Below are 10,331 nucleotides of genomic sequence, written 5' to 3'. Positions count from 1 at the left end.
GGCGGCAGGAGACAGAAGCCCCCCCGCCCCCCCCAAGGGGAGGATAGCCCTTCCGGCTCTCCACATCCCGGCTGGGAGTCGGGGCATGCTCGAGCGGGCGCAGGTGGCCTCCGTTGCTCTGGCGCCCAGCGCCTCTCCCCGGGGGCCCCGCAGCAGCAGCGGCCGGCAGCAGAGCTGGAAGGCTGGGGCGCTCCCGGGGCGCTCCGGGCCACAGGGCAGGAGTTCTCTGCGCCCTCCACCTCCTCCACTCAGAGCCCAGCCGGGCCAATGGACTGAGCCTCGGAGGGCTTCCTTTCCCGGCCGCGAGCCTGGCTGCTGGCTGCCCCAAGCCGGCCCTCGCAGAGCCGCTTCTGGCCCCGATCCCTGCCCAGGGCCCTCTCGGGATGCAGTCGGCGGCTCAGCTGAAGGCCCAAGTCCGGCCTTCCGCACTCGGGGTTTCAGGACTTGGGGGGGGAGTGTTGGGGACTTCCCGGGAGCAGGGACGTTGGAGGCTATCGGCCGGGGGGCGGTGTTTGGGCCGGGGGCGGACTCAAGGGGCGAGGAATCTGAACCCGACTGAGCGGGCGAAGTCCCGCGGACTCTATTTCCCAAAAGGCCCCGCGGCGTCTCCGTGTGGGGAGGGGGAGGCCCCCGTGTCACCCCCGCGCCGGCGCTCCAGGAAGAAGGAGCCACCGCCCAATCCTGTGGACTCTATTTCCCAGAAGGCCTCGCGAAGTCTGTGGTTTGGGAGGGGGGGTCATTTCCAGGGCGTGCGGCTCCGCCTTCTCGCGCCTGCGCTAAGAGCCCATTCTGTCCACCAACTTGTCCCGGGCTGAAGGAAGTCGCGCGTGCGCAGTTCGCGCCGCCCCTTTCACGAACAGACTCTCCCATAGGTCAGCGCTGGGGGGAGGGGCAGGGGGAACCAATCTGCGCAGAGTGGCGGTCCCGCCCCGGGCCCTCCAGGGTGAACCTCGGGTCAGAGGCGCCACAGGAGCGAGCGAGAGAATGAGGGAAGCTGGCGTGGTCCCGGCGCCCAGGCCGGTGAGCGCGGGCCCAAGGGGCGGGGCCCGTATCACGTGGGCCCGCGGGATAGGGGCGGGGCCGGAGGCTCAAGAGTCGGGTCACGTGTGCCTGGACGGGGCTCCGCTACCCCTGTCTACCCTGCAGGATCGCAGGCTTCACGCGGGTTCCCCAGCAACCTGGGCCTTGGCGCGGAGGGCAGCGCTTAGTCGTCTGCACCCCTGAGCTGCCCCCCAACCCTTCCTTTCTGTCTTAGACTCAGTACTGTGTCAGGCCCGGGCAGTGGGAGTTCAGTGACTTGCCCAGGGTCACCCAACTGGGAAGTGGCTGAGGCCAGACTGGAACCCAGGACCGCTTGTCTGGGCCGGCTCCATTTGAGCCCTTGGTGTCTCCTTTGGGAAAGCTTTGCGCCCGCCTGGAGCAGCCTCAGGCACTGAGCACGTTCGGGAGTCAGGAAGGGCAGACTTGGGGTGCCCTCGGATAGCAGAGGGGGAGGGTCCCCCGGAAGGGCAGACCCTGGGGTCCCCAAGAGCTACTCCCCCCAGCCCGGGGCTAGGCCGGGTCTCTGCTGTTTCAGGGGTCGGTGACGTTCCAGGACGTGGCCGTGGACTTCACATGGGAGGAGTGGCGCCGCCTGGGCCCGGCCCAGAAGGAGCTGTACCGGGAGGTGATGCTGGAGACCTACCGGACCCTGGTGTGCCTGGGTAAGGAGCTGCCTGCGCAGCCTGCCCCAGCCCCTGGGAGCTCTGGGTTCTCCTCCCCAGAACGCAGGGCCTGCTGGGCTTTCGAGCAGGACAGGCTCCCAGGCACTTCCCCCCCAGCTGCCCCTTGCCCGGCTGAGCCCAGGTTCTGGCGAGCCAGCCCAGATCCCCTGCTTTTCCCGAAAGAGCGGAGCTGCTTGACCCCAGCGTTTCCCCATTTCCCTTGAGCAGGACTCGCCGTGTCCAAGCCAGGCGTCAGTGACCAGCTGGACGGAGGGGAAGCGCTCTGGACGCCAGACGGAGGAGCCTCAGCCAGGGGCCGATCAGGTGAGCCGAAATGGGGCACTAGGACAGGGTCAGCCATAGGCGGCCGGGGGATGCTGCCTGGTCCCTGGGGGATGCTGACCAGCCCCTCTCTGGTGTCGGAAGGACAGCTGAGAATCCTCTGCCCGAGCTCATCTTCTCCGCCACAGTTTTGGCCTCAGATAGCTCTACACACCTGCCCGTTGGCCCCGGGTAGGACGTGGATTTCATTCCACATTTTCAAGGTGGCCCGAGGCAGGTACCGGGCACACAGAAACAAGACTTGGCCCCCAGAGCAGTCTCAGGCAGAGAGGGGGCACCATTCCTCATGTGGGACGCAGCCCCCTGGCTGAGGAGGGGTGGAGGGCCAGTGGCCTGAGAAACATGGGCATATCGGGGATTCTGGAGCCCAGAGTGGGAAGGAGGGTGGCCCAGCTGTGCCCTCTGACTTCTTACCCTCAGTTCCTGGCCCACACCAAGACCAGAGGCTGGCAGATGATTGGGCCTAGAGGCAGGGATTTCCCAGGGAGGGGGAGGTTGGAATCATGAGGCTATTCTGACTTTTTCTTCTTTAAAGCCTCACCTTCTGTCTTAGAATCCATATTAAGTATCTGCTCCAAGGGGGAAGAGTCTTCAGGGCCCTGCAGTGGAGTTGAAAGGACTTGCCCAGGGTCACCCAGCTAAGAAAGGTCTGAGGCCAGATTTGAACCCAGGACCTCCCAAGCACCCAGCTGCCCCAGCTCTCCTTCATTTCTGATTCTCTGATTTGACTCAGCAAACGCTTTGACGTCGAAGGAAGTCAGAGTTCTCTGTCGTCCTCTTTTGCGTCCTCAGAGTCCTTGTTCAGAGTTTCCCAGCCCTCCTGGCTGGCTTCTCCTAAAGAATCTGGATCAGCAAATCTTACTCTTTCCTTAGAACCGGGCTCGCATCAGCCCATGGCTGGCTCCTTCTTCATCCCAAACTCTGGATTCTGAGAGTCCTCACCTGGTCCCTGGGCTTTGGGATCTCCAAGTCAGGCGGCACAGATGAAAAACCTCTTTTTGTTCCCATGCTGTCACCCCAGGCCAGCCCTGGTACAGGCCTCGTGAGCTATGGACATGGCTCCTTGACCTCTTCCGGCCTCAGTTTCCTCCTCTGTACAATGAGTATAACGAGAGCCCCTGCCTCCCAGGGTCCTTGTGATGGTGCCGTCTGGGTGAAGCATCTTGTGTGCCATCAGGTACCCTGGGAAGGCCGGTTATCGTTATCGTCCTCCTCTCCCTCCTCAGCCACGTGCCCTCTGACTCTTCACAAACCACCCTCCTGTCAGAGCTCTCTTCCTCCTCCGTCCCCATGCAGCCACACAAAGCTGCCCCCGAGAGGCCCTGCGTCATCCCTGGTGCCCTCTCGGGTCCTGGGCGTCCCTCTGCCCTGTATCTAGCTCCACTCCTTCCCCATTCCTCCATCCGTTCGAGTGTCTCATCCTGTGCAAATTGGCGGCAAATGCCCCTCTTTGTTCTCTAAGATTTCCTCTCGGGTCCTGACCTACCTTAGGGTGCCACATCCAGTGGGGTACAGGTTGGGGCAGCTTGGTGCTACAGCAGCGGACAGAGCCCGGGGCTTAGAATCTGGGAGACACCTTCATGAGTTCAAATCCAGCCTCAGACTCTGACCAGCTACCGTGGCCAAGCCACCCCCATCGGCCTCAGTTCCTCATCTAGAAAATAGCTGAAGAAGAAAATGGCCAGTAGATCCAGGATCATTACCAAGAAAGCCCTAAATACATGGTGACATCAAGGTGGCCAGGTGGCTCAGTAGGTAGAGAGCCAGGCCTGGAGATGGGAGGTCCTGGATCCAAATCTGGCGTCAGCCACTTCCTAGCTGGGTGACCCTGGGCAAGTCACTTCACCCCAGTTGCCCTGCCCTTCCTGCTTTTCTACCTTGGAACTGATACTCAGTATCAATTCTAAGATGGAAGATAAGGGTTAAAAAAAAAAAAATTAAACATTGCCATCTACCCAAATGCTTTGGTTTAAGCAGCCTTTTCAGTTCTTCTGACCTGTCCCTTCCTTCCTTCCACAGGTACCCAGAAGGATGGCTGACCCTCCTTCCCCCTTTAAACCCTTAGAATTGAACCAGCCTCAGCCTAGGACATTCTTTGCCTTATGTAAGGGACGCTTGTTCTCCCCTGATTAGAATATTAGTACTACGGCCTTAATTTCTCCAATAAATCTGCCTTCCTTGGCAAGGGAAGGGAGCGTATAGTCTGCTAGGTGCCAGGCAGTGTGCTGAGAGCTTTAACAAATATTATCTCCTTTGACCCTCACAACTCCAGCTTTCTCTTGACTCTTAGGTTTGTCTTTCTGGGTTCTTCATCAGAAACACTTGAAGGGGGGGGCAGCTGGGTAGCTCAGTGGATTGAGAGCCAGGCCTAGAGACAGGAGGTCCTGGGTTCCAATCCGGCCTCAGATACGTCCTAGCTGTGTGACCCTGGGCAAGTCACTTGACCCCCATTGCCTACCCTTACCACTCTAATGCCTTGGAACCAATACCCAGTATTGACTCCAAGATGGAAGGTGAGGGTTTAAAAAAAAAAAAATAAACGCTTGAAGGTTCTTCATTGTACTCAAGATCCATGGAGTTTTCTTCCCTACAGGACTAGGCTGAGCTTTGCAGGATATGTTGGTCTTGGTCGTAGGCTTTCTGTTGCTTTGGGGATATTTACTTCATACTCTCCTTTTGTTTAGGGTCGATGCTTCTAAGCCACATGGGACCCTGGGCCTGGAACTGCTCTTTCCTGGACGCTTGCTCCGTGTAGAATCTTTTGCTTGTGAATCTCCTTTCAGGAGGCGCTAGGAGGGTTCTTTCGATGATCCTGATTTCAGGCAGTCTGATGCCCCTTACTTACATGACGTCTCTGACCGGTCTCCCAGGCCAGTTAACTCACACACCTTACATGTTCTTCTCTTTCTGTGACCTTTTGATTCTATCCTAATATTTCGTGCTTCCTTATGGAGCTTTTCGCTTCTGGTTAGTCGATTCTAGTTTTTAGTCTTTAGTCTTATTTGGGTCAGGCTGACGATTTTCTCTTCTGAGATAATTCATCCCTTCCTGTTTCTTTCCTCAGGACTTCAGACTCAGTCTTTACCCCCTCGCTTCCTTTCTTCTAGGTACTCGTGTTGGCCGTGGATTTTTAAATTCGGTCTATGCATACCCAGCTGTTTTTCATATTCTGACCACTGTTTCAATGTTAGTTTCCTTTGTAAACATATATGTATTTAATTTTACACACTTAAAAACATTATGCTGAGAAAGGATCCATATATTTCATTAGATTACCAAAGGGCTCTGTGACACCATTATAGACCCCTTTGGTAATCTAACGTAATGTAACGTAACCTGATGTAATCCTTGTGGAAAATCCACTTTTTAAAAATTGAGTCTCTGGCCGCAGATGTTGGGAAGTCAGATTTACAATAATTTTGGGTACTGGTTGGGGTTTTCTTTGATTTTCTTACCTGTCTAGGTTTAGTTCCTGAATTGGGGCTTTGGGCCAAGGCCATGCACAAAGGAGTAGAGAGGAGCAGATCTCCCAGGAGCAGGGAGGTGATACACTGTCCCTTGTACTCTGCCCTATTCTGACCACGCACAGCCCATGTGTTGGGATGAGTTCTGGGCCTTACTGTTTAGAAAGGATGCCCAAGGAAGGCAAGGATAGAGAAAGGCTTTGAACTGAAGGTCCAGGAGAAGAGAAGACTCAGGAGCCACGATGGCAACGTTCCACCACTTGAAGGGCTGACACTCGCAGAAAGGACACATTTGTTGAGTTTGGCCCCAGAGAGCAGAGCCAGAACCAGTGGCTGGAATCTGTAGAGGTGCACATTTAGGCTTGTGAAGGTTGACTTGACCCAGTCCTTGTCCTCAAGGAAGTGACATTCTAGGCCTGGTGGCTGCTTGTTTGGTGACAATTGGATGATTTTTATAAATATGAAAAATGATAAAGGCTGGTATAAATATATAAATTAGTATTTTAATTAAAGCCATGTTTATAGATAAAGTTATCAGACCACGCGCTTGTAAGCATTCAAAACTGCCGCCTCCATTACTGTCTCCTGTTTCCTGGAAGCGCCTACTCACAAAAGAGACCACTTCCTCCTAACCCAGGAGATTTAAACCCTTCCCTGCTTCAAGACGTAAGCCTTCCCAAGCCCAAAAACCTGAAACGGAAACCCCTTGGACCACGGGAAATGTAGTTTGATACATTTCCCAAATTTCACTTTTACATTTTCCCTTATGCCTTTGAGTTGGTCTTAGTGGCTGCTGAGATTTCTTTCATCTCCGTAATTTGATATTTCTGTTTCTGTGATCCATGGGAATGGAGATGCAATGAGTCCAAACCCCTCTAGTCATCAGCTGTGACCTAAAGGAAGTTATTTATCTTTGTGGCCTCAGTTTCTTGATCTCTGAAATGAAAAGATAAGACTAGGTGAAGTCTGAGGTCTGTTATGTACCTAGCATTGTGCTAAATAACCCATTTGATTTTCAGGTACTCTGTGAAAATACTCATTCGTAAGCCCTTTTAAAAGGCTTAAAATTAGTATGGAGAAGGAAATAGCAAACCACTGAAAAACGGCTAAACCTCAACAAAATGAGTATCCTTCTGCTGGCAGAGTCACTGGGGATAGAGGAAAGGGCAGTATAAGTTAAGAATCAAATGACTTGATTCACACCCAAACTTTGCACTTATCATTATGACCTTGGATGAGACACTAAATCAAGGTAAGCTTCAGTTTCCTCTTTTGGAGAAATAGACTCATGGAGGACATAGTGAGTTTGAAGGTAAAAGCTCTTTATAAGCATTCAAACATATATGTAGAAGGAACGAAAGTACAAGTACAAAGTGGTTTCTGTATCTAATGTAGGTATGACTGCAGTCATAATAATTCCCATTTCTGTAGTGTTTGAAACATAGGGAACTACTTTCCTCATTGCGATTCTACAAAGCGAGTTTTCTTGTTCTTCCTGTAAAGTCTGGTAGTTGTTTTTCTTGAGGGAAGAGACAGAAGACAGAACCAAGCATTCCACCGGAAGACTGGAGACTTACATCTTTAAAACGTTTTCTTTCAGGTCGGAAGAATAGCTCTGCCACAGAGGAGTCAACTCGAGATTTAGAAGCCTGGGAATGGAAAGCCAGATCAGAGAGGCAGGAGTGCAATGAAGAGAAACATTCGACGTCGTTCCTAAGAAAACAGAATCAAATCAGCTCAAAGAAGATATTTTCTAAATCTAATGAATGTAGGAGACCTGCCAGTTATAATCCAGACCTTACTAAGAGTCAGAATGTTCATATTGAGAGGAAACCTTATGAATGTAGCACATGTGGCAAGGGCTTCCAGTGGAGCTCTCATCTGACTAAACATCAGCAAATACATACTGGAGAGAAACCCAACGAATCTAATAAATACGAGAAGGACTTCTGCTCAAGCAGAAGACCTCCCAAACATCATAGGGTCCATAGTGCGGAGAAGTTTTATGAATGCCACGAATGTGGGAGAACCTTCTGCCAGTTAGCAGAACTTACTCAACATCAAGCAATTCATAGAGGAGAGAATCCATTTGAATGTGTCGAATGTGGGAAGGCTTTCAGCCGGAGTTCCCAACTTATTGTACATCAGAGAATTCATGCTGGAGAGAAACTCTATGAATGTAACGAATGTGGGAAAGCCTTCCACTGGTGTTCACGGCTTATACAACATCAGAGAATTCACAGTGGAGAGAAACCTTTTGAATGTAATGAATGTGGGAAGGCCTTTCGCCAGAGAATACAACTTACTGTCCATCAGAGAATTCATACTGGCGAGAAACCTTACGAGTGTAAAGAATGTGGGAAAGCCTTCCACCGAAGTACAGGACTTACCCAACATCAAAAAATTCATACAGGAGAGAAACCTTATGAATGCAATGAATGTGGGAAGACTTTCTGCCGGAGCTCACAGCTTAACCAACATCAGAGAATTCATACTGGAGAGAAACTATATGAATGTAGCGAATGTGGGAAGGCCTTCTGCCGCAGGTCACAACTGACACAACATCAGATAATTCATACTGGAGAGAAACCGTATGAATGTAGTGATTGTGGGAAAGCCTTCCATCAGACTTCACAACTCATCCGACATAAAGTAATTCATACGGGAGAGAAACCTTTTGAATGTAACCAATGTGGGAAGGCCTTCCACAGAAGCACAGGACTTACACAGCATCAGAGAATTCATACAGGATGGAAACCTTTTGAATGTAATGAATGTGGGAAGGCCTTCCATAGAAGCACAGGACTAATCCAACATCAGAGAATTCATACAGGAGAGAAACCTTATGAATGTAAGGTCTGTGCAAAAACCTTCCGCAGGAGCTCACAACTCACTCAACACAAGGTAATTCATACAGGAGAGAAACCTTATGAGTGCAATGAGTGTGGGAAAGCCTTCTGCTGGAGCTCACAGCTTACTCGACACCAGAAAAATCATACTGGAGAGAAACCTCCTGAATATAACACGTCAGAGAATGCCTTCCATGCACAGAAACAACTTACTCAACACCACAAAATACCTCCTGGAGAGAAGTCTTATAAAGTTAAGTCCTTATGAATACAGTGAATGTGAGAAGGGCTTTAGACAAAGCAAACCCTTTACTGAAAACTAGCTAACTCACACTAAAGCAAAACTCTATAGATGTGGCAAATCTATGCCCAATTCCCCACTATAGTTCTAATTTTCTTTCACTCTCCTAAAGCCACTCCCCACACTTCAAGGCAGATATGGTTGTACACTTTTAAATTACTGAGGAAGGTGGGAGGCAGGTGGCTTAGTGGATGGAGAGCTAGGCCTAGGGATAGGAGGTCCTGGTTTCAATCCTGTTCTCAGTTACTTCCTACCTGTGTGATCCTGGGCAAGTCACTTCCATTGCCTAGCCCATGCCACTCTGCCTTGGAACTAATACACAGTATTGATTCCAGGACAAAAAGTAAGTATTTTTTTTTTAGTTATTGAGGAAGTTGTAGAAATACAAAAGGAACTTCCTGTATTTACTCTACTCACAAAGGCTCAGAATTCTGAACTACTTTCTCCTTCCTGTTGCCATGGCAAAGCAGAACCGGATTCCTCTCCTTTCTGAAGGCTGATTCCTTTGCCTATTCCCTTAATGCTACCAGTCCATTTTTAGTCCAGGACATTACTTCTTCAATCATCCCTGCCTCCGTTTCATCTTAAAACCTCTCCCACTGGCTCTTTCTGAGCTTTGTGTTCAAGTTTCCCAATTTCCAAAAAAACAACTATACCAAAAAACCTCCACCCATCCAGCCAGTACCCCATCTCTTTCTCACGGCCAAATCTCTTGAATATTCTTCTGATTTTCAATAGTTATAAATCGAATTTACATAGCACTTGAAAGTTTACAACTGCCTTGACCTATATTGTCTTACTAGAGCCTAACATCTTATGAGGAAATGATGGCAGGCATGATGACCTTTAAAGATGGAGAAATGTGTGACTGGGGCTTAAGGGACTTGCCCATTATCATACAGCTGCTCCTGGACCTTCATAATCTCACAGCTTCATCATCATCTGCAGTCTGGTTTCTATCCAACCCCTCTGAAGAAGTGCAGAAGACACTAGTGATTCCCTAATTGCAGAGTACAGTGGCCTTCATGGTGCACCCTTGTACTTCTATGAAGTATTTGATACAACCGATCATCCTTTCTGTCTTTCTCTGTGTCCTCCCACATTCCAAAATGCCATGCTTTTGTTTTAAATAAAAATTAATCTTGGAGGCTTATTACTAGATTTATGAGTACTTATTAGTAAAGAGAGTAAGAGAGAAATAAGGTTTCTAGCCTGACTCGGTCCCCTCTGTGCTGCAGATTGCCAGATTGCAAGATGAGATAAGAACCCAGAGAAGGAGCAAGCCCAGAAAGAGTCAGTTCAAGGAGGAAAAGGGGAGCAAACAAAGCAACTCAGCTTCTCCTGCTGGCTTTTCAAACCTAAGCTTCCCTCCCCACCCCCAATCCTTCCATTGGGCAATGGCTTGTCATCTGGCTTCCATGATGCTCTCACGTCATTGTATCAGACACATGACTCTTTTACTCCTCTGTCCATCCACTGGGCTGCGTCTTTCAGAAATGGACTGGGATGGAGGCCCCCCAAGATATTTACTTCACACAATCTCATGGTAAATAATAACTAGTTGGATTTTAATGATACCTTTAAAGTTTGCTGAATGCTTCCTCTCCAACTTTTATTTGCTTTTGAGCCAATAGCTATTGGGAGTCTGATATGCACTTTAGTCCCAGGGGTC

The 10,331-nt window shown here is 50.3% G+C and overlaps 2 protein-coding genes across 2 annotated transcripts; both read left to right on the top strand.

Moving 5' to 3' along the window:
* Nucleotides 1-984: 984 nt before the first annotated feature.
* LOC123230581 (zinc finger protein 558-like) lies at nt 985-5,981 on the top strand. The gene is made up of 4 exons (XM_044656713.1): nt 985-1,161; nt 1,577-1,703; nt 1,932-2,027; nt 5,509-5,981. The coding sequence occupies exons 1-4, from the start codon at nt 985-987 to the stop codon at nt 5,622-5,624; spliced, it is 516 nt and encodes a 171-aa protein (XP_044512648.1). The 3' UTR covers nt 5,625-5,981.
* A 752-nt stretch (nt 5,982-6,733) lies between these two features.
* Nucleotides 6,734-8,765, top strand: LOC123230579 (zinc finger protein 2 homolog). The gene is made up of 3 exons (XM_044656712.1): nt 6,734-6,761; nt 7,575-8,161; nt 8,330-8,765. Exons 1-3 carry the CDS (start codon nt 6,734-6,736, stop codon nt 8,624-8,626), a joined length of 912 nt encoding a protein of 303 aa, XP_044512647.1. The 3' UTR covers nt 8,627-8,765.
* The last annotated feature ends 1,566 nt before the right edge of the window (nt 8,766-10,331 follow it).

Source organism: Gracilinanus agilis, chromosome 1, assembly GCF_016433145.1.
Source record: "Gracilinanus agilis isolate LMUSP501 chromosome 1, AgileGrace, whole genome shotgun sequence".
In the NCBI taxonomy this organism is placed as follows: Eukaryota; Metazoa; Chordata; class Mammalia; order Didelphimorphia; family Didelphidae; genus Gracilinanus; species Gracilinanus agilis.
Note: the sequence above shows the minus strand (reverse complement) of the source record. Positions and strands in the feature narration are given on the sequence as shown.

What these genes read in the sequence shown, in the direction of transcription:
- LOC123230579 (XM_044656712.1), top strand. Translation starts at nt 6,734, where the DNA reads ATGACCTTGGATGAGACACTAAATCAAG. An exon ending in GGATGAGACACTAAATCAAG is followed by an intron (nt 6,762 to 7,574) that starts GTAAGCTTCAGT and finishes CTCAACATCAAG; the next exon opens with CAATTCATAGAGGAGAGAAT. An exon ending in CACAACTCATCCGACATAAA is followed by an intron (nt 8,162 to 8,329) that starts GTAATTCATACG and finishes ATCCAACATCAG; the next exon opens with AGAATTCATACAGGAGAGAA.
- LOC123230581 (XM_044656713.1), top strand. Translation starts at nt 985, where the DNA reads ATGAGGGAAGCTGGCGTGGTCCCGGCGCCCAGGCCGGTGAGCGCGGGC. An exon ending in CCGGACCCTGGTGTGCCTGG is followed by an intron (nt 1,704 to 1,931) that starts GTAAGGAGCTGC and finishes TCCCTTGAGCAG; the next exon opens with GACTCGCCGTGTCCAAGCCA. An exon ending in CTCAGCCAGGGGCCGATCAG is followed by an intron (nt 2,028 to 5,508) that starts GTGAGCCGAAAT and finishes TTACCTGTCTAG; the next exon opens with GTTTAGTTCCTGAATTGGGG.